General features: G+C 49.0%; 1 protein-coding gene across 3 annotated transcripts in view; it reads left to right on the forward strand.

The window, feature by feature from the left end:
- Window positions 1–21052, forward strand: part of LOC146799877 (uncharacterized) — a 217651-nt gene that overhangs the window by 143294 nt on the left and 53305 nt on the right. For all 3 annotated transcript variants that reach the window (XM_085620792.1, XM_085620793.1, XM_085620794.1), the window contains one exon: window positions 11234–11344. In XM_085620792.1, the coding sequence (XP_085476918.1) occupies window positions 11234–11344 (111 nt within the window). The remainder of the gene's footprint in view (window positions 1–11233; window positions 11345–21052) is intronic.

A 21052-nucleotide genomic window follows, 5' to 3' on the forward strand; every position in this document is an offset into this window, starting at 1 on the left:
AAAGGTCTCCCAGAGAAGCTAAGGCGGAGATGGACATCCTTTTGCCCTGCCTTTTGTTTGCCTACAGGGAGGTGCCACAAAAGGGGTTTGGTTACAGCCCTTTTGAACTTTTGTTTGGCCATCCTGTTAGGGGTCCTTTGTGTCTGGTGAAGGAGGGATGGGAGTTACCTCTCAAACCCCCTAAACAGGACATAATGGACTATGTACTTGGTCTCCGCTCTAGGATGGCTGAATACATGAAAAAGGCTACTAAAAACCTTGAGGCTAGCCAGGAGTTACAAAAGGCCTGGCATTACCAAAAGGCTGTACTGACTGTTTACCAGCCAGGACAGAAAGTGTGGGTATTGGAGCCTGTGGCCCCAGCAGCCCTGCAGGACAAATGGAGTGACCCCCATACCATTGTTGAACAGAAAGGGCAGGTCACCTACTTGGTAGACCTTGGTACCCATAGGGGTCCCCACAGGGTACTTCATGTCAACAGACTAAAACCATATGTTGACAGGGCAGACATGGGCTTGCTCATGGCTACTGATGAAGGATAGGAGGAAGTGAGTGACCCTTTCCCTGACCTGCTTTCTCAGAACCCTGATGATGGGTCAGTTGATGGTGTAGCCTTGGCAGGCAGCCTCACTGCCCAGCAGCAAACTGACTGCAGAAAGCTTCTCAGTCAGTACAGACATATGTGTTCGAGGCATATGAGCTGCAGATTACACACTATGCATAGATCGCCATCTGGTGTTGGGCCTGGATGTTTGCACTTGTTTTTGTCTTGGAAAGTCTTTGGATGCTAGTGCGCATGGGCATCGGCTCCATCCTCAGACTGTTTTTTTCCGCCATCGGGCTCGGATGTGTTTATTGCGCTCCAGTTCGGAACCGTTACCGATTCTACTTTCGACGTGCAATCTTTCACCCTTTTCGACGGTATTGTCTCGATCGCGTTTTCCAATCGACGCGGGTCTCAACAGCGTCGAAGTCTTCGATTCCAGTCATTGACGAAGGCCTTCGGGCCTACCTGGGCCTTATCTTCTGGCTCATGGAAAGGACGCCATTTAAGAAGTGTCCTCAATGTGGGTCGAAGTTTCCCCACACCGATCTGCATGAGGTGTGCAACCTCTGCCTGTCACCGGAGCACGAGGCCAGAGACTGTCCTGCTTGCGCCTCTTTCCGCTCCAAGAAGACCATTCGGGACCGACGGGCTCGAAGAACCATGGCCCGCTCGTTGGCATCCATCCCCGACGACATCTTCCAGGAGGGCGTCGACGTGCCAGAGCAGGAGCGGGTCGAAGAAGGCCTCATTAGCGCCTCCGAAGCAGATGAGTCTGACGTCGAGGACATCACTCCGGTACAACGGGTCGTAAGTAGAGACGTCTACCCCTTACCCCCCTTCTATACCATGTAAAAAGGCTTCGGTCACACCTTCACCTTCGGGCCCAGGTGTACACCGAGAGACTACTTCCCATGCCCCGCCCTCTGGCCCGGGAAAGAAGCTTACTAAGCCTTCAGGTGACTCGGGCTCGAGTCAGCCTACCCTCGGTGCCGAAACACACTCACCGTCCTCCTCCTCATCCACGCCAACCGCTGCTTCCACATCTAAGCACTCGGCACCGAAGACAAGCACCGGCTCCTTGACACGGAAACACTTGGAGCCGAGCAAAAAACTACCTCCTAAGGACTCACATGCTCCAGAGCCGAAAAAGGCCTCTGAACTGAAGAAACAACAGGTTCCAACGGCCACAGAGACTGTAAAACACCACGGTTCGAAACCAAAAGAGCACAGAACCGCTACTAAGCCGGCGCCGAAAAAACCTCCGGAACCGAAACTGGGCGCCGAGGGATCTGCCTCCTAAAGAAGAACTGTTTAAACCAGATCCAACTAAAAAAAACTCTTATAAAGGATCCTAAAACTTTTCATTTGACTCTTGGCTCCAAGAAAAGACCACTGGATACGCCTGCACCGGCTCCACCACCTAAAAAGAGGGGCATTGCCACCTCTCCTCTAAGGATCCCTTCTCCTGTTCCCCCCCCCCCCCCATCAAGCCGCTCTCCTACACCATCCCCTACTCCGGTGGATGATGATGATGACAAGACCTCTGATGACACGGGGGGGGGTGCGGACGATCAGCCACCTGACCTGCTTCCCCAGACCCCTGGGATGACTATAACTATCCCTAACGTCCCACATGATGACATCTACCCTTCCAGGCCTTCCCCCCCCCTTGATGACACCATTGGCTGTCTCGTCCATAGAGCTGCCCGCTACCACGGGGTTGAACTACACACAGACCCCGTGGAGGAGGATTTCCTTATGGACACTTATGATACCACACAAAAGTCCACCTCAATTCTACCCATGCTTAAAGGGGATATCAAGCATGCCTCAGAAGTCTTCAAAGATCCTGTTAGGTCTAGAATCATTAACCCCAGGATCGAGAAAAAGTATAAGGCTGCCCCTACTGACCCAGCTTACATTAAGGGCCCCGCACCACTAGACTCCCTCGTAGTCTCCAATGCTAAAAAGAGGGCCAATTCACAGACATCAGGTGATGCCCCATCACCAGATAAGGAGTCTAAACTCTTGGATGCCTCTGGCAAAAGAACAGCGTCGCAAGCAGCAAACATCTGGCGCATCGCCAACACTCAGGCGCTATTAGCTAGGTATGATAGGGTACATTATGATGAACTTGAGTCCCTAATGCAACACCTCCCAGAGAGATACAAAAATAGGGCCAATGAACTCATACAAAAGGGTAAGGTTATCACCAACACACCCATCCGTTGTGCCCTGGACGTAGCACTTACCGCTTCAAGGGCAATGAACACAAGTGTCCTTTTGCGTAGGCATGCCTGGTTACACATTTCAGGTTTTAAACCTGAAGTCCAAAGTTCCATCCTCAACTAACCATTTGATCAGGAACACCGATTTGACCCTAACGTAGACCTATCCCTTGAAAAAATGAAAATGGATACGGACACAGCAAAATCTATGGGAGCCTTGCAGTCGCAAACTCCCAGACGTTCCTTTCGTCGTTCATCCTACAAAAGCAACCCAAGAGGCTACTCCTCATAAAGCCCCTCCACTTCTTACAACGCTCCCACCCAGTCCACCTTCACCAGAGGTTACCAGAGAGGAGGCTACAGGGGCAACAATAACAGAGGCAGAGGCAAAACCAACAACACCCGCTCTGCCTCCACCCCTACCCAATGTCTTCCCTCCACTTCGCCCAGACCATTCCACTCCGGTCAGGGGAAGACTCCAACAGTTCCTTCCTGTCTGGACCACCATCACATCAGACCGGTGGGTGCAACAAATAATTAAATCCGGTTACTGTCTCGAACTTACCTCTACCCCCCCCCCCCCCCCCAAACATACCACCCAAACAGCGTCCAAAGTCACACGAACATTAGTCACTGCTAAAGCGCGAGGTAATCTCCCTACTATGAAAAGGTGCAATAGAACTCGTTCCCCTGCACCAGCAAAACACGGGAGTTTACTCCCTGTATTTTCTCATACCAAAGAAGGACAGCTCTCTGAGACCTATGCTAGACCTCAGACCCCTAAACCTATACATTCACTCAGACCATTTCCACATGGTCACACTTCAACAGGTCCTTCCTCTTCTTTCACAGGGCGATTTCCTTGCTACCCTAGATCTCAAGGACGCCTACTTTCATATTCCCATTCACGCGGCTCACAGGAAGTATCTCAGATTTGTCGTGGACGGGCACCACTATCAATTCAAAGTACTCCCATTCGGAGTCACAACAGCACCACGGGTATTCCCCAAGTGCCTAGCAGTAGTGGCAGCCCACTTAAGAAGACAACACATTTACGTCTTCCCATATCTGGACGACTGGCTCATAAAAGCCAGCTCATACAACCAGTGTGTACAACACACTCACGCCACTATCCAACTACTTCACCGCCTGGGGTTCAAAGTAAACCACACCAAGTCCCATCTGCAACTGTCCCACGCACAACAATACCTCGGAGCCACAATAGACACCTCAACAGCGCTAGCCTATCCCAGTCCAGCCAGGATAGCAAGCATGCAGGCTCTCCTCACCAAATTTCAGCCGCAACACTCTCTTCCAGCTCGAGTGTTCATGCAACTCATAGGGATGATGGCCTCTTGCATATTTATAGTGCCTCACGTAAGACTCCAAATGCGTCCTCTACAAGAGTGCTTAGCACGCCAATGGAACCAGGCTCAAGGTCAGCTAACAGATCTGGTGTTGGTAGACGGTCGCACTCATCGCTCTCTGCAGTGGTGGAACACCAAGAACCTTTCCAAAGGGCGACCGTTCCTAGAGCCAGTTCCTCAGATAGTCATGACAGTGGACGCATCGCTGTCCGGCTGGGGAGCTCACCTACTACATCACACCATGCAGGGCAGGTAGACACCTCAACAGAAATTACTCCACATCAATCACCTGGAGTTACTAGCCATATTCCTAGCCTTAAAAGCATTCCAAAGGCAAATATCAGGCAAAGCTGTCTTAGTCCGCACGTACAATATGACAGCCATGTACTACATCCAAAAACAAGGCGGGACACGCTCTGCAACTCTCCCAGCTAGCACATAGCATATGGAGATGGGCTATACCTCAAAATATTTTTCTCCTAGCCCATGTCTCAGGAGTCCAAAACACCAATGCAGATCTGTTAAGTGGTCAAACGCAACAGATCCACGAGTGGGAACTTCATCCGCAGGTTCTTCAACCATTCTTTCAAATGTGGGGGCAACCACAGATGGACCTCTTCGCCACCCACGAAAACGCCAAATGCCCAAGCTTCGCCGCCAGATATCCACACCCATTGTCCAAAGGCAATGCGATATGGATGAACTGGTCAGGCAGATTTGCGTACGCTTTTCCGCCTCTCCACTGATGGTGCGCAAACTACAGCAACATTCACTGACTCTCATTCTAGTTGCTCCAACTTGGGCCAGACAACCGTGGCACACCACATTGCTGGAACTGTCCGTTGTTCCGCACCAAAAATGACACCTCTCACCACACGTCTTAACCCAGAACCACGGAGAGATCAGACACCCGGACCCAGCTCAGCTCAACCTTGCGATCTGGCTCCTGAGATCTTAGAATTCGGTTACCTTAACCTTCCCCCTGACTGTATGACCGTCATTAAAGAAGCTAGACGTCCTACCCCTAGAGCCTGCTATGCAGCCAAGTGGAAGCGTTTTGTGATATATTGCCATAGCAATAACATCAATCCCCAAGACTTGTCTATCCAACACATCATTGGTTACTTACTACACCTCCAAAGATGCAACTTAGCCTATACGTCTATTAGGCTACATCTTGCTGCCATAGCGGCATATCTACAAAATAGACAGCATCTATCACTTTTCAGAGTACCTGCTATAAAAGCCTTTATGGAAGGCCTCAAAAGAATAATTCCTCCCAGAGTACCACCTTCACCTGTGTGGAATTTGAACATCGTTCTTGCACGTCTGATGGGTCCTCCCTTTGAACCTCTACATAAATGTGAGCTTCAATTCCTAACAGGGAAAGTTGCTTTCCTAGTGGCCATTACCTCTCTACGGCGAGTTAGTGAGCTACAAGCACTAACTATTCAGGAACCTTTTCTGCAAATCCATCATAATAAGGTTGTTCTCTGAACAAATCCTAAATTCCTTCCTAAAGTCATTTCTCCCTTCCACCTCAGTCAGTCTGTAGAGTTGCCCGTTTTGTTCTCGCAACCACAGACGGTCGCAGAAAGAGCTCTTCATACTTAAAATGTTAAAAGAGCATTGCTATATTGCATCGAGAGAACACAACCCTTTCGTAAGACAAAACAACTTTTCGTGTCTTTCTCACCACCACACAAAGGCAACCTCATATCAAAATCGGGGATAGCTAGATGGATTGTTAAATGTATACAAATTTGCTACCACAAAGCAAAACGTACTTTATCTGTTCCTCCTAAAGCCCCCGCTACACAAAAGATAGGGGCTTCCATGGCATTTTTAGGGAACATTCCCTTAGATGACATCTGCAGAGCAGCTACATGGTCTACACTGCACACATACACAAAAAGCTATTGTGTAGATGTGCAAACAAAACAACAAGCTAGTGTGGGCCAGGCTGTACTCAAAACACTATTTCAAACTACTGCAACAGATACTGGTGGTCGCCGCTAAGGAGGGGTACTGCTATACAATCTATGCATAGTGTGTAATCTGCAGCTCATATGCCTCGAACGGAATATGCTACTTACCAGTATGCATCTGTTCTTGGCATGTCGAGCTGCAGATCTACACACGCCTCCCCGCCTACCTTTATCTGTTCCAGTAAGATCTTATTTAGATACACCATACATGGGCATATTTCCTGTTTCTTACTAAGCTCCATCATTTCCCTGCTGGCGAAAAACAATCTGAGGATGGAGCTGATGCCCATGCGCACTAGCATCCTAAGGAGGAGTCACCCATCTTGTGACTTCCAAAGACTTTCCAGGACAAAAACAAGTGCAAGCATCCGGGTCCAACACCAGATGGCGATCTATGCATAGTGTGTAGATCTGCAGCTCTACATGCCAAGAACAGATGCATACCGGTAAGTAGCATATTCCTTTCGCTGACTCCAAGTCAGACCACCTGGTGCACTCATGAAGTGGACACTGGGGACAGTCTGTCCGTGAAGAATAAGATCTACAGGCAACCTGACCATGTCAGGGACTGTATAAGGACAGAAGTCCAAAAGATGTTGGATTTGGGAGTTATTGAACCCTCAGATAGCCCTTGGGCTAGTCCAGTAGTCCTGGTACCTAAATCTCACACCAAAGATGGCAAGAGAGAGATGAGGTTTTGTGTGGATTACAGGGGTCTCAATACAGTCACTAGGAGTGATGCCCATCCCATCCCCAGGGCAGATGACCTGATAGATACTTTGGCCTCCGCCAAGTTTCTAAGCACATTTGACCTGCCAGCTGGCTACTGGCAGATCAGACTAGCTGATGATGCAAAGCCAAAGACCGCATTTTCTACCCCTAGTGGGCACTATCAATTTGTGGTAATGCCCTTTGGTTTGAAGAATGCACCTGCCACTTTCCAAAGGTTGGTGAATCAAGTCCTTACAGGCCTGGAAGACTATAGTGCAGCATATCTAGATGATATTGCTCCCTTTAGCTCCACCTGGGAGGATCACCTGGTCCACCTGAGGAATGTTTTGGAGGCCCTGCAAAAAGCAGGCCTAACTATCAAGGGTACTAAGTGCCAGATAGGGCAGAGTCAGGTTGTGTACCTGGGCCACCTTGTAGGTGGAGGCCATGTTCAACCATTGCAGAGCAAAATCCAAACCATAATGGACTGGGTTGCTCCAACTACCCAGACTCAGGTGAGAGCCTTCTTAGGCTTGACTCGGTACTATAGAAGATTTATCAAGGTGTATGGATCAATAGTGACACCCCTGAATGACTTAACCTCTAAAAAAATGCCCAAAAAGGTTCAGTGGACAGTTAGCTGTCAAAAGGCGTTTGATGACCTGAAGCAGGCCATGTGCACTGCTCCCATTCTGAAAAGTCCTGACTACTCCAAAACGTTCATTGTCCAAACAGATGCATCTGAGTTGGGGGTAGGGGCTGTACTGTCACAGTCGAATGATGAAGGTCAGGATCAACCAGTAGCTTTCATAAGCAGAAGGTTGACCCCCAGAGAGAAACTTTGGTCAGCCATTGAGAGGGAGGCCTTTGCTGTGGTTTGGGCTGTGAAGAAGTTGAGGCCATACTTGTTTGGTACTCACTTCATTGTTCAGACAGACCATAAGCCCCTCTTATGGCTAAAACAGATAAAGGGTGAAAACCCAAACTTCTCAGGTGGTCCATTTCCCTACAGGGGATGGACTATACAGTGGAACATAGACCCGGGAGTAACCCTGCCAATGGACTCTCCAGAAATTACCTCTTAGAACATGAAGACTCAACTGGTCAAGGTTAGTTTAATGTCCCTGCGTTTGGGCGGGGGGCGGGGGTTGGGGTTGGGTAGGAGAGTAGAATCTGCTTCACATGTTTACCCCCACTTTTTGCTGGTGTTTCACTATTTTTCGAGTTTAGTCTGGCTGAGACCCTGCTATTCAGGGCCCCAGCCTAGCTGCTTCCTCTCTAAATTGATTGCATGTACTTTAGGTACACCACAGATTGGATCCTGAGGTACCCTTGTGAGTCCCTAGTATATGGTATACTACGTACCCAGGGCATAGGTACCCCAGAGGCCTAAGCATGTATTACGCCACCCCTGGACAGCCACCCAAAATGACACCACAGGTCTGCTACTGCAGTCTGGGTAAGGTGGTGCATTCACCCCTTACTGAGGTATAGGTTCACTATTCCTCACCTATCACTGCGCATACAAACCTATCAGTCACTCCTATGGCCGGCCTTATCAATCCTGAAGGTAGGGTGCTTGGTTATATGTGAGAGGGTGCCCAGGCATGAGCTTAGCCCCTCTGCAGCCTTCGAAATCTCTTCTCTGGGGTTGTCAGTGGTGCAGCCTAACCATATACTCTTAAGTGCATTATAACCAAACGGTAAATACTAACTTTGGACTGGTTGCACGGAAACATGTTGTGTTTGGTGTCAAACACCTTGGAATCATACCCCCACACCAGTAACTGGTGTGGGAGTATAATCCCCCCCTTCTAGAGGGAGAGACATGGCAGTACTGGTATACCCGGTAGAAACTTAACAGAGCCCTGGCATCACAGAATGGATGCTGCAGCCACAGACACGGGTCTGGCCTCCTGCTGCTGACCGAAATTCTGGCAGGGGAGGCCTCGACAATAGGTTTCCTGTCACAGGGAGGTGTAATCACCTCCCAGACAGGATGATGTGTATTGGGGCTGGGTGGGAGCACTCTCAGAGTGCTTTGAAGTCCTGCACTGGGGCACATTTGGTGTCCCTGTGCATAGTCCAGCTCAGACCGGTTCAGGGGCTACCCGCCCCTGCCCTGGTGCGAAACTGGACAAAGGAAATGGGTGTAGCCACCCCTCTTTCCAAACCCTCCCTTAGGTGGGTCTCTAGAGCTAGTCCAACCCCTTCCTTAGGTATAAGTAAGGAACCTCTGTAACCAGAACTTTAGATATCCCTGGACGAAACTCTGAAGCTGAATCCTGGAACTTTAACGCTCTACTAACGACTAGAGGACTGAAGAAATCTCCCTTGGGGTCAAGGAGTGACTCCCCTGCTTGGCAGGCACCAACGAAGCAATTTGCCGGTCTGCATCTCCGAAGCTCCTGCCGGACTCCGAAGTATTTGCAGCCCAGGAAGAGGATTTCCAGACATCTCAGAGGCCGACCCGAGTCCCCAGCAAAGCTGAGACCTGCAGCCCTCGTGAGTAGCGTGGAACCGGAACTCCTGGTCACCGTGCACTTTTGCAAGTGCATTGACTTCTCGACCTCTCTTGAAGTCTTGCTTGGGGTTACTTGTAGCCCCACCTCGAGCAGAAGATCCACCGAAGATTGTCAGCCTAGTCACACCTAGTGACCCGTCATTTTGTTTCCTCTCGAGGTCCCTTCGCGATCCCTGGTCCGTCGACTGGTGGGTTCCTGAGGGGGTAACTTTAAATTTCCTTGGGCTTCCCTTGTTGCTCCAGACATGCCCTGACTCCCTACCAAGTGGTGAGTCCCTCAGACTTTGCTGGTCTGCACCAAAGCATCTTTCTCCTTTCTGCGTTGGGTGCTGTTGCCAAGGCTTGTTGTGTCCAATCCGGGCACCGACGCTGCAGCACTCGACGTCCTTCGTGGGACAGCTCGAATCCAGCTCCTGGTCGTCCTCGACGCCTCCTGGTCCTCGTGGCTGGAGAGTCAAGCTTCACCTGAAACACCCAACATCGGTGGGCATCCGCCTATCACCTTCCTGGTCTCTGGCTAGTGACCCAGACTCTTACCCCTCTGCTTTCAGGTTCTTCTCATCTTTGATCCAGGCTTGGATCTCTTCGGACACTTCGCATCTTCCCGGCAGCAGCACTTCTTTGCCAGCTCCCATTGAAATCGGCGACGCGACCCGACACCATTTGACACCTATGCACCTGGCTTCCCTGGGTGAGGTATCACGAGTACTCCGGTGCTCCCGTGGGTGTTGGCCCTAGAACTTCCTAAGTCCCAAAGGGTTTGGTCCTAGTTTGTTTCTAACGGTCCCTAATCTTTAAAAATCTAACCGCGACTTTTGCCATAGAAGCTAACGGAACCTCGCGGCTGTGTTCTCACACTGCACACGGCCCCCGTGGGACCCCTGTGTCACTACCTTGGGTGGTTCATTGGGGTCCCAGCGATTGTACAGGCTCTAGGCCTTGTGTCTAGTTAAGTCGTGGTTCTTATACCTCTATTTTAGTATATGGTTTGGCCTGACGTGTATTTGTGCTTATTACTGTCATATTTGAAGTGTAACTTATGTGTTTTGACCTCTAGTTTCATAAAGAGTCTAGGAGGGTGTGTTTAGAAATAAATAAATATATTTTATATATATACCTGGTGTGGTTGTCTTCCATTTAGACACTCAAGAGATTATAGACTGGTAAAACAAGCTGCTTTACATTGCTTCAAGACTTAGCCTGAAGGCTGCTCTCCATAGCTACCACTAGGATAGCTTTCAATAAAGGTTGTCTTTAACCTATAACCAATAAGGGGTTGTTAGGACTGGTACAGGGTGCCCACTATAGCTAGTGGACAGCATATACTAGGCCAACTTCTCACTGAAGGTTTTTGCTTTTCATTTTCAAAACCAGCTCCTATCCATTTCTTAATGTTAAAAACCTAGTTCTGGAGTCTTGCATGGTTTAAAACACCCTGTGGCTCATATGTTTCAGTCTCCCTTCTCCCATGGCACCCCCTGGTTATTCACTGGGTTACTGCACCAAAATGATTCTTACTATATCACATGATAACCAAGTAGGAGGGCACTGACCATGGCAACATCAAGCTTCAGCTCCATGAACTGTCAGATGAGAGGACTTCCAAGCACATGAATGACTAAGTGTGAAAGTGAAGCTGGTGGATCAGTACTACCACCGCTTTGCAAGATTTAGGAGCTTCTTTCTGTCCAGCAATCTACACGTTATGTCCAGAAATGCATGTATTTGTGAATGTGTGAGTTGGCCAGCATCAAATGAATCTACGCAGAGATTGATGTCATGAAAAGAGCAAGGTGGTGACAGAGGAGTCGGGACCTCATCTCCAGCGACTGACTGTGAATTAACAATGGGTTTTCTCATTATTACAGAAGAAGAGCTCAACATAGTGATGGTCCCAGATAGCATCAAAGAAGAGCGAGGACCGTATCCCATGACTGATCCCTGCTCTGAGGAAGTGAAAAACCTCTTCTGCCCAGCAGGTAAGCCATCTTTTTACATAGAATGAATATGGTATCTATCTCAGGGATGTATCACATTGAGCATCAGTTTAGAGTGACCTGCCATTATAATTAATAACAATTCGCTGCTGTGGGCACGCTGGCACAGAGAGACTGTAAACACGAAAGCAGATATTACAACATCCTACTTCACACAAGCAGAAATTATATTCATATACTGTTTAATGTGTGCAATAAACCATTACATGATCTTGTGCTTGCAGCCAATCAAGTTCCACAGTTACACTCATGACACCATGGTGGTGTTTAACCTGCCCAAAGGCGAGAGCGTTGCTGATACCAAAGTATCGGTCTACAGCTTAATTTAGGACCAGCTGGAGGATAACTTCCAAGATCTGAAATGGAAGAAAAAGAATTCTTAGGTATCGGTCCCAACTCTTTGAGGAAATCTAATAAAGATTTTCTGCCCTTACATCAGGGGAGAGTCATCACGCCTGAGGACCAAATTCAAAACCTAGGTGTGTTTTTTAGAAAAGTGGGGGGTGATAGACTACCAAATCAATTCGGCAATGCCTTTTATCAGTTATCATCTGCAATCTCAAACACACATCAAACACCTTTTGGGTGTACACCATAAAGTGCATGTTGCCAGGTCCATATTGGGTGTCAGACGCCACTATTGTACTGCTCTGCATTTGGTAACCTTCTAAGCCAACTTCAAAAAACCACAGGATTTGCAAGATTTTGTATGCCCTCTGTTCTTAGAGAGCTTTATTAGCTGCTGGTTTATAATCAAATCAATTCTCAGTCCCTCTTACTGGGACATAAAGTAGTGCATGGCCCTGCCCCTGAGTATTTAGAAGGCATCTGCAGATCTTCAATCCATCAAAAGATCTAAGACCCAAAGTTAAACTTTTTGTTTGGTTTGGTTTTAGGGCATTTAAATTGCACATTGGCACTAAGGCCTCCTGGCGTTAAACTAAAGAGTAAATATAAAATGGCAGCTACTATGACCTAAACATTGACTTGCCAAGTTTTAAGGCTCCTGCCAGAAAGTAACAAAGCGCTTTTAAAGTTGCAGATGTACCACAAGCAAGTTTCAGCATTTGGCAGCTTCAATTTAAAAGAACCCTACCACCTACTCATAGATAACTTGTAGAGGTGCCAGCAAGAATCCCTGGTGAGACATCTAAGGGGTGGTGCCATACTGCACATGACTGTTCCGCTGTGGCCTAAATGCTTTGTATTTTATTATCTAAAGTGCTCTGTGCTGGTCTTCTCGTCAACCAGCGTTTCCCACAATTCCTCTCTTTTCTTTTGCTGAGCCACATTTCCCTCTTGTGTGAAAAGCTTGAAAGTGAGCAATTGAGATGCTTCTGTGTACATAAATTTGTTAAGGTTGGCCGAAGCTTTCTTGCCCAAGGTGATGATGGCCACCTTTAATACCGAACTTGTTACTTCAGTTTTGCCGTCCTGTTGCGCTATGTTACTCTTACTCAATTTAATAGAACCAATTTATAATCCTTAGATGGATGATTTTATCCTGCCGTATTCCAAACGTTTAGCATGCAGATGTAAGCAGTGAGCCATTAACTCTCAGAACCATCTTGCTGACCTCACCTGGAAGCCACCTCTCCTTTTCCTGTTTTGATACCTGCCCACCATGTTACCTTTGAATTAGTGCCTTTTCGAAAATGCTTTATTACCCATTATAACTTAGCAACGGACCTGGTTCATACCAGATTCTGATGAAGTTCTTTCGGAGGCACAAGACCGGGACTATTTTATGCCTCTGTCCTTGGAAGCCCGAGGAGGCCCTTGCATCACAACAAGGCGCTCATAGCTAGCAGGACCTGCGTAACTCTAAAACAGATCCTTATGCATTCAGGATCAGAAGTACCCATCAGCAGGGCAGCCCAAAAAGAGGGAGGGCTTTGGTGGGGCTGGTATAACTGTGTGTTACCCCAGTATTGGAACTTTCATAGATTCACATGCTTGAATCCTTCCCCTGTCGTCGAGATGGGACTCCCCAGTGTTTCAAAACAGAAATGCAACGTTAGCATAAAGTAGACAAATAGGCCTAGGCCCATTTCAGTTTTGTAACATATCCATCTCTTTGTGTAAAAGAGACCAAAAAAGGCCTTAGCCAATTAGAACACCCCACCTTCTAGAACCCTCTTGAGAGAACCTCAGACCTTCAGATTTTATACCGCATGATGTGATATGGAGTCTCCACCGAGCTCTGCTCAGTATCTTTTTCCGTAACTACTCTCTTTTGAGCTTTTTCCTAACCTTTTATTCAGAATTCTACTTACCCCAGTATTGGAACTTTCATAGATTCTCATGCTTTGTATCATTCCCCGTCGTCGGAATGGGAGCCTCGGTAAACAAAAATATATATATATATATATATATATATATATATATATATATATATATATATATGTATAACCATAGAAACAAAAGAGAAAAATAGGCCTAGGCCTCATCTCATTTTGTAGTATATCACCCTCTTTGTGTAAAAGAGCCCAAACGTTTGCCAGGACCAATCAGCACAGCCTCACCCCTTGGAACCTTCCTGAGAGAGCTCAGAGCTTCAGATTTTTCTACCGCACGTTGTGCTAGGGAGTCTCCACTGAGCTCTGCTCAGTTTCTCAGAATTTTACTATTAGTCATCTTTATTTGCCATCTTTTGTGACATAATGTCAGAAAAGGAGAAGAAAGCTTTATTCAGATCTTGTGCTTCTTGTGGGAAGAAGAGACTGTTTGTGGAAGATGAGCATGAAAACTGCATATACTGCCTGTACCCGGAACACAAGGCCACAGACTGTAAAATTTGTCGGACCTTCTCTACCAAAACCTTGAGAGACAGAGAGGGTCGGTTGCTGACGTGGCTGCAGAAGCTAAAGACCAGGACGGAGGTTCTCTCTTCGGATGAGGAGGAATCAATCTCTGGTACCTCCTCCAGGAGATCTAAGAAGAGGGGTAGGTCATCTCCCTCCACCTCTGCGGAACCCCCTCTCAAAGCCCCTCACGGGATCTCTGAAAGGTCTGAGTAGGCTGGTCCCATGAAATCTCCTCACGGCAGTGTAAAGGAGAGGCAGGGGCGGGCTGCTGGTGTGGACGTAGCCCTTAGGGACAAAGAAGGAGGTTGCAACATCTTCCCCTCCGTCCCAGAAGGAGAAATCTGTGAAGAAACATGCTGCAGAAACTCCTCAGTCGGTTCCAGTGAAGAAACAGCGTCCGTCGACGCAGGCTAAAGCAGGTACGTCGACGACGATCTCCATAGTTAAGACTGTTTCCATGGGGTCGTCGACGAGACCGTCGACGATATCTACTTCATCGTCTATGACGGCTACTTTCTCGTCTTCGACGGCGGTGTCGACGACGAAGACCACGTCGACGATGACGACGACGAGTTCGTCGATGTTGCTGACGACGAGTTCGTCGACGAGACCGTCGACGGTTGCTCCGTCGACGATGAAACATGCTCCGTGGACGAAGAAGAAGGCTCCGTCGACGACGATTCCGGAACTGTCGACGTCCTCATCGTCGACGACGATTCTAGCCCCGTCGACGAAAGTTACCCTTCAGTCGACGATGACGTCGTCGAGTTCGTCGACGCAGGGAATCCCTTTGCCATCGACTCCGTCGACGACGAAGAATTCGGGATTTGCCATCCAGAGATTAAAGATTACGCCGGACATGACTTCTCCTAGGCGGGTCACGCCTTTGCCACCATCCATGCTTCTCGATGACTCGGAGGAAGAGGATGGGCAGTATGGGGACGCCTACAGCCCTTCAGACCTGAATGTGAAACAGCAGGACACGGATACTGAGGACTTTTATGGTCCAGAGGTGCAGGAGGGGCGGCAAAGCTTGACACAGGAAGTACACCCCCGCTCTCTGAGGCAGGATATGATAGCCTTGCCAGTGGCTTTAGTGACGGATTTGCAAATGATGCTGCAAGACTATAAAGCTCGTTTTCCGTCATTACCAGATCTCACTCCGGTGCGTCCTTCTACGTCTGTGGTGCCACGTGACATGGCAATGGACTTGCCACCTCTGCCAAAGGACATACCTCGTACCACTTCAACGGTGGTACCGTTAGTGGTTCCTCAACCTTCAGGTACGGAACCTGCCGATCAAGACTCACAAGATTTGGATACAGATGAGGACGACGAGGGGCAGGTGATCCCTCTTACTGATCCAGGGGATCCGGATGGGGACCCTGATGACACTGGTATGCAGGATCCGGATGCTGTGGGCCGGGAGACAAATATATCGCCTCCGGCAGATATTGGTGGTTTCCATAATTTGATGGAACGGGCATCCAAGAGGTTTGGTCTGCCCCTTACAGTGGAGCAGTCCGACTGCTTCCTATATGACTTTAAAGCACAGTATAGGAAGTCGGTCAGATCAATTCCCATCATAGAACATGTCTGGGATGAGGGAATTAAAACGATGCAGAATCCGGCGACGGTCATTCCGGTTCTTCCCCGGCTGGAGAAGAAATACAAGGCCCCTGAGGGCAGTCCTGCATGTCTCCTAGGACAACCTAAGCCGGATTCCGTAATATCTCAAGCCGCACAAAGCAAGTCAAAGAATCCGTCCACTCCGTTAACCACGCCTCCGGATAAAGAAGGCAGGAGGCTGGACAATGTGGGAAAAAGATTCTCCACCATGGCCAGCTTGTTGGTGCGTGCAGCTAATTCTCTGGCTATTCTAGGCAGGTACGACCGCCAGATGTGGTGCGACATGGAGCCGTTCATGGACCAGCTACCAGAGTCGAGTCAAGAGGAAGCCAAGCAGGTTCTGATGGAAGGGGAAAGATGTTCTTCGGAAGTCATTGACTGTGCGATGGACATAGCCTCTACTGCTTTCAGGGCTTTGGCAGGGTCAGCGGTCTTGCGCCGTCAAGGCTGGTTGAAGGCGATCTGGTTTCGCCAGGAGGTCCAGAATAAGATCTTGGACCTTCCCTTTGACGGGGAGATGCTTTTTGGTAAGCATGTGGATGACGCCCTCCAAAGCATAAAGAAGGACACAGACACAGCTAAGTCCTTGGGGTCTTTGAACTATCGCAAAGTGCCATTCAGAGGGGCACGTGGTCGAGGGTTTTCTAATTACAGAGGAAACCAACGTCAATATTCCACACAATCAGGACAGTCCTATAAAGGTCAATACTCCGGCCAACGCCAAGGACAGTCGGCGTCTTTCTCTCGACAGTCCCAGAGAGGACGTCAGAATCGTCAGGGACGAGACAACGCCAAGAGGCAATAGCGGCCTCCTGGCTCTGGCTACTGTTCCTCCCCTACCAAGAACACCGGTCGGGGGCAGGATATCTTTTTGTCTGGACAGCTGGGTTCTTTTAACATCGGACCGGTGGGTCTTAAATATTGTTCAGAGTGGCCATACGTTGGAGTTCCAAGATCTTCCTCCAACAAGAGCTCCGGACGCCCGTCCATCAAAACATCTCCGACTGTTACATCTCGAAGCCCACCAACTTTTCATCAAGGGGGCGATAGAGCCCGTACCTCTTTCACAAAGGGGCAACGGGTTTTATTCCAGGTTCTTCCTGGTTCGGAAGACGGAAGATACATGGCGTCCTATACTAGACCTCAGGGAGCTCAACACCTATCTCATCAAACTCTCTTTCAGGATGGTCACTCTCCAGGATATTCTACGACTACTCAATCCGGGAGATTTTTTGGCGTCCCTGGATTTAGAGGATGCATACTTCCATGTTCCGATCCACCCAGCTCACAGGCAATATCTACGCTTCACAGTAGGCAAGAGCCATTTCCAGTTCAAGGTGCTTCCGTTTGGCCTTCGGTCGGCACCCCGAATATTCACGAAGATGCTGGCACCAGTCGCTGCTTCTCTAAGGAAGCAGTCCTTGGAAGTGTTCCCGTACTTGGACGACTGGCTCGTCAAGGCTCCGTCGTTCAAGGCAACGTCTCAGGCCGTGTCAACTTGCATACGGTTGTTCGCCCATTTGGGTCTTCAGCTCAACATGTCCAAGTCGGTGCTGATACCCTCCAGGTCACGAAAGTTCCTTGGGGCTATTCTGGACACGAAACAATGCACGGCTCGTCCGTCGGAGGAGCGTCAAGGCAAACTGACCACTTCCGCTCGCCAAATGCTGCACAGGAGATATGTATCGGTTCGACGGTACAAGTCCTTACTCGGATCAATCTCATCCTGCATACCTTTAATACCGCATTGCAGGCTTCATATGCGTCCTCTGCAGGAGGAGTTGGACAAACAATGGCGCCAGGCAGAAGGGTCGTTCAACGACAAGGTGTGGATAACACCTGCTATGCGCAAAGCCTGCGAATGGTGGCTGGTGAAGGAGAACATCGCAGGAGGATTAACGTTCCGGATCCCTCCTTCTCCTATGGTGGTGACCACAGATGCTTCCCTAGAAGGATGGGGAGCTGTCCTCCAGGAGCTTCAGGTCAGCGGTCACTGGAGTCCAGCAGACAGACTACGCCACATCAATCTCTTGGAGCTGAAGGCCATTCACTTAGCCTTGCTGGCGTTCCTTCCCAGACTTCAGAATCGTGCAGTGCTGGTCCGGACAGACAACACGACACCCATGCACTATATCAACAAGCAAGGGGGAACAAGGTCGCGGACTCTGTCCAAAGAAGCTCAGATGATCTGGGATTTTGCGATCTCTCACAAGATCACTCTGCAAGCCGAGCACCTAGCAGGGTGTCTCAACATCACAGCGGATGCTCTAAGTCGACAGACGGAAGTGACTCACGAGTGGGAGTTAGATCAGGCCACGCTGGAGGCAGTGTTCAAGAGATGGGGTACTCCGACCATAGACCTCTTCGCGTCCCCGGAGAACGCCAAGTGCCGGTTTTACGCAAGCAAGGTTCCCCATCAAGGGTCTCTGGGGAATGCCCTTTCGATTGCTTGGTTCGGCGCATTTTGCTACGCCTTTCCTCCCATTCCCCTCATTCCTCGAGTTCTCAGGAAAGTCAGGGCGGAACCATGCAAGATGATTCTCATTGCTCCAGCATGGGCGCGGCAGTTCTGGTTCACGGAACTCCTGCTTCTCTCCCAGGATCGCCCGATTCGCTTGCCACTGATTCCATCTCTGTTGTCGCGAGATCAGGGGCAGGTGCTCCATCCGGATCCGAAGTCACTTCACTTGACAGCGTGGCTCCTGAACACAGAGAATTCCGTCATCTGAATCTCTCCAGGGAGTGCAGGGATGTTTTATCTCAGGCGCGGGCGCCAAGCACTAATAAGACATATAGGGCAAAATGGAAGAGATTTTGTCTATGGTGCAACAGGAATAAACTCCATCCTTATAAGTCCCGGCCACATCAGGTTTTGCCTTACATCCTGTCTCTGGCTAAATCAGGTCTGGCGCACTCTTCGGTCAAGGTACATCTGGCTGCCATATCCCGTTTTCGACGGAAGACATCGGGGCCATCTCTATGGTCCGCAAGGATTGTTAAGCAGTTCCTTAAGGGGTTATTTCGGATGTTTCCTCCGGTCCGACCACCCCCTCCTATCTGGCAGCTTAACCTAGTACTGGCTCAACTGATGAAAGCGCCCTTTGAGCCATTTCACAAGGCGGACTTGAAGTTCCTGTCGTGGAAACTAGCCCTTCTCTTGGCATTAACTTCGGCTAGGAGGGTTAGTGAACTCCAGGCTCTCTCTATAGTGGAGCCTTTTCTGCAGTTCAAGAGGGATGTGCTGATTTTGAGAACCAACCCAAAATTCATCCCGAAGGTGCCTTCGGAGTTTCATTTGAATGAGCCCTTAATTTTGAACTCCTTTTTTCCGCGTCCTTCCACCCAGGCGGAACGAACATTGCATTCTTTGGATGTCCAGAGATGTCTGAAATTCTATCTCGAGCGCACACGCTCTTTCAGAAAGTCTACTCAGCTATTTATTGCCTACAGTGCACCACGGAAGGGGTTGCCGCTCGCCAAGAGTGGCATTTCCCGCTGGATCTCCAGTGCAATCCAATACTGTCATCAGGCTGCGGGCAAACCTTTGGATAAAAGGGCCCGGGCTCATTCTACGAGAGCGATGGCGTCTTCAGTGGCTCTCTTTGCTGGAGTTGCGATCAAGGACATTTGCAGGGCAGCAACGTGGAGCAGTGTACACACCTTCACGAAGCACTACTGCCTGGAATCGGTGGGACGAGATGAAGCTGCTGTTGGTCAAGCAGTCCTCCGGAATCTTTTTCAATGAGATGTGAGCTTTCCCTACAATCCCTCCATCCTGGTGAGCACATTTGTTTTCAGTAATGGTTGTTCTGTCATGTACACTGAGATGAGTTTGTAAAGCCATGTGTTTTCCGAAATGTGCTTGTCGTGATTTACTGCTTGCTATTCTGATACAAAGCATGAGAATCTATGAAAGTTCCAATACTGGGGTAAGAAAACAAGTTACTTACCTGTAACTTTGGTTCCCCAGTATTGGTAACTTTCATAGATTCTCATGCGCCCACCCACCTCCCCTGGGAAAGCTCTGCCGGTTTACTGAGGTAGTGGCTGTTGGCACAACGGCTACGAAAATCTGAGGCTCTGAGCTCTCTCAGGAAGGTTCCAAGGGGTGAGGCTGTGCTGATTGGTCCTGGCAAAAGTTTGGGCTCTTTTACACAAAGAGGGTGATATACTACAAAATGAGATGAGGCCTAGGCCTATTTTTCTCTTTTGTTTCTATGGTTATACATATATATATATATATTTTTGTTTACCGAGACTCCCATTCCGACGACGGGGAATGATACAAAGCATGAGAATCTATGAAAGTTACCAATACTGGGGAACCAAAGTTACAGGTAAGTAACTTGTTTTCTTATTGAGCTTAGTTAATCTACTTTCCTGATGTCGTACAAGGAGAGGAAGGGTCCTTTTAGAGCCTGTGCCACCTACTCTAAGACAATGTGGATGACCCTCACGTGGACTGTATCTACTGCCTCTTCCTTGACCTCAAGGCCAAGGATTGTAAGGTATGTTGTACCTTCTCATCCAAAATGCGGAGGGATGTACAGGGGTGACTTCTCATGTGGCTCCAAAAGCTACAATCCAGAAAAGAGCCCATTTCTGGTGAGGAGAGTGGTGAGGCCACTTTGTCCTCGTCTTCCAAAAGGTCTCCGAAGAGGGAAAGATCTGAAACTCACTAATCTGGTGAGCGCCCTCGTAAAGGCTAAAAAAAGACCACCCATGGGTCTTACAGACATTAGTCCTAAAAAATCTCCTCTTGGAGGTGAAAACGAGTGGAAAGAACATCTGTCCAGGGACAGCAGGCTAAAAAGACAAGTTCTGTGCCGCCTTCAACTCCTCCTGAGGGCAGGAAATCCTTTATGAAGCCTTCTGTTCCTCTTGAGGAGAAACAGTCGACTAAGGCTTTACCGTCGACTAAATCATCGTCGACGATGACAGCATCGGCAAAGAGATAGCCATCATCGACGCGGAGCAATGCTTTCCAGGTATCTGCTATCATGGGACAGCCATCGCCGATACCTCCTCCAACGATGGCACCAACAACGGGATCGTCGTAGAGGACTCTGCAAGTACCACTGTTCTGCCAACATCTTTCTTATCGGCGGTGACGACAGTGACGCCAGCAGCGACGGCTACTGTGCCGTCTACGGCTTCGACTTGCGACGGTGTATAGTTTGTCTTTGACACTGTCCACAGCAACAGTGGCTCCACCAACGTCATCGACGACACAATCGCTGTCTTCGTCGACCAC

Source organism: Triturus cristatus, chromosome 8 (assembly GCF_964204655.1).
Source record: "Triturus cristatus chromosome 8, aTriCri1.1, whole genome shotgun sequence".
In the NCBI taxonomy this organism is placed as follows: Eukaryota; Metazoa; Chordata; class Amphibia; order Caudata; family Salamandridae; genus Triturus; species Triturus cristatus.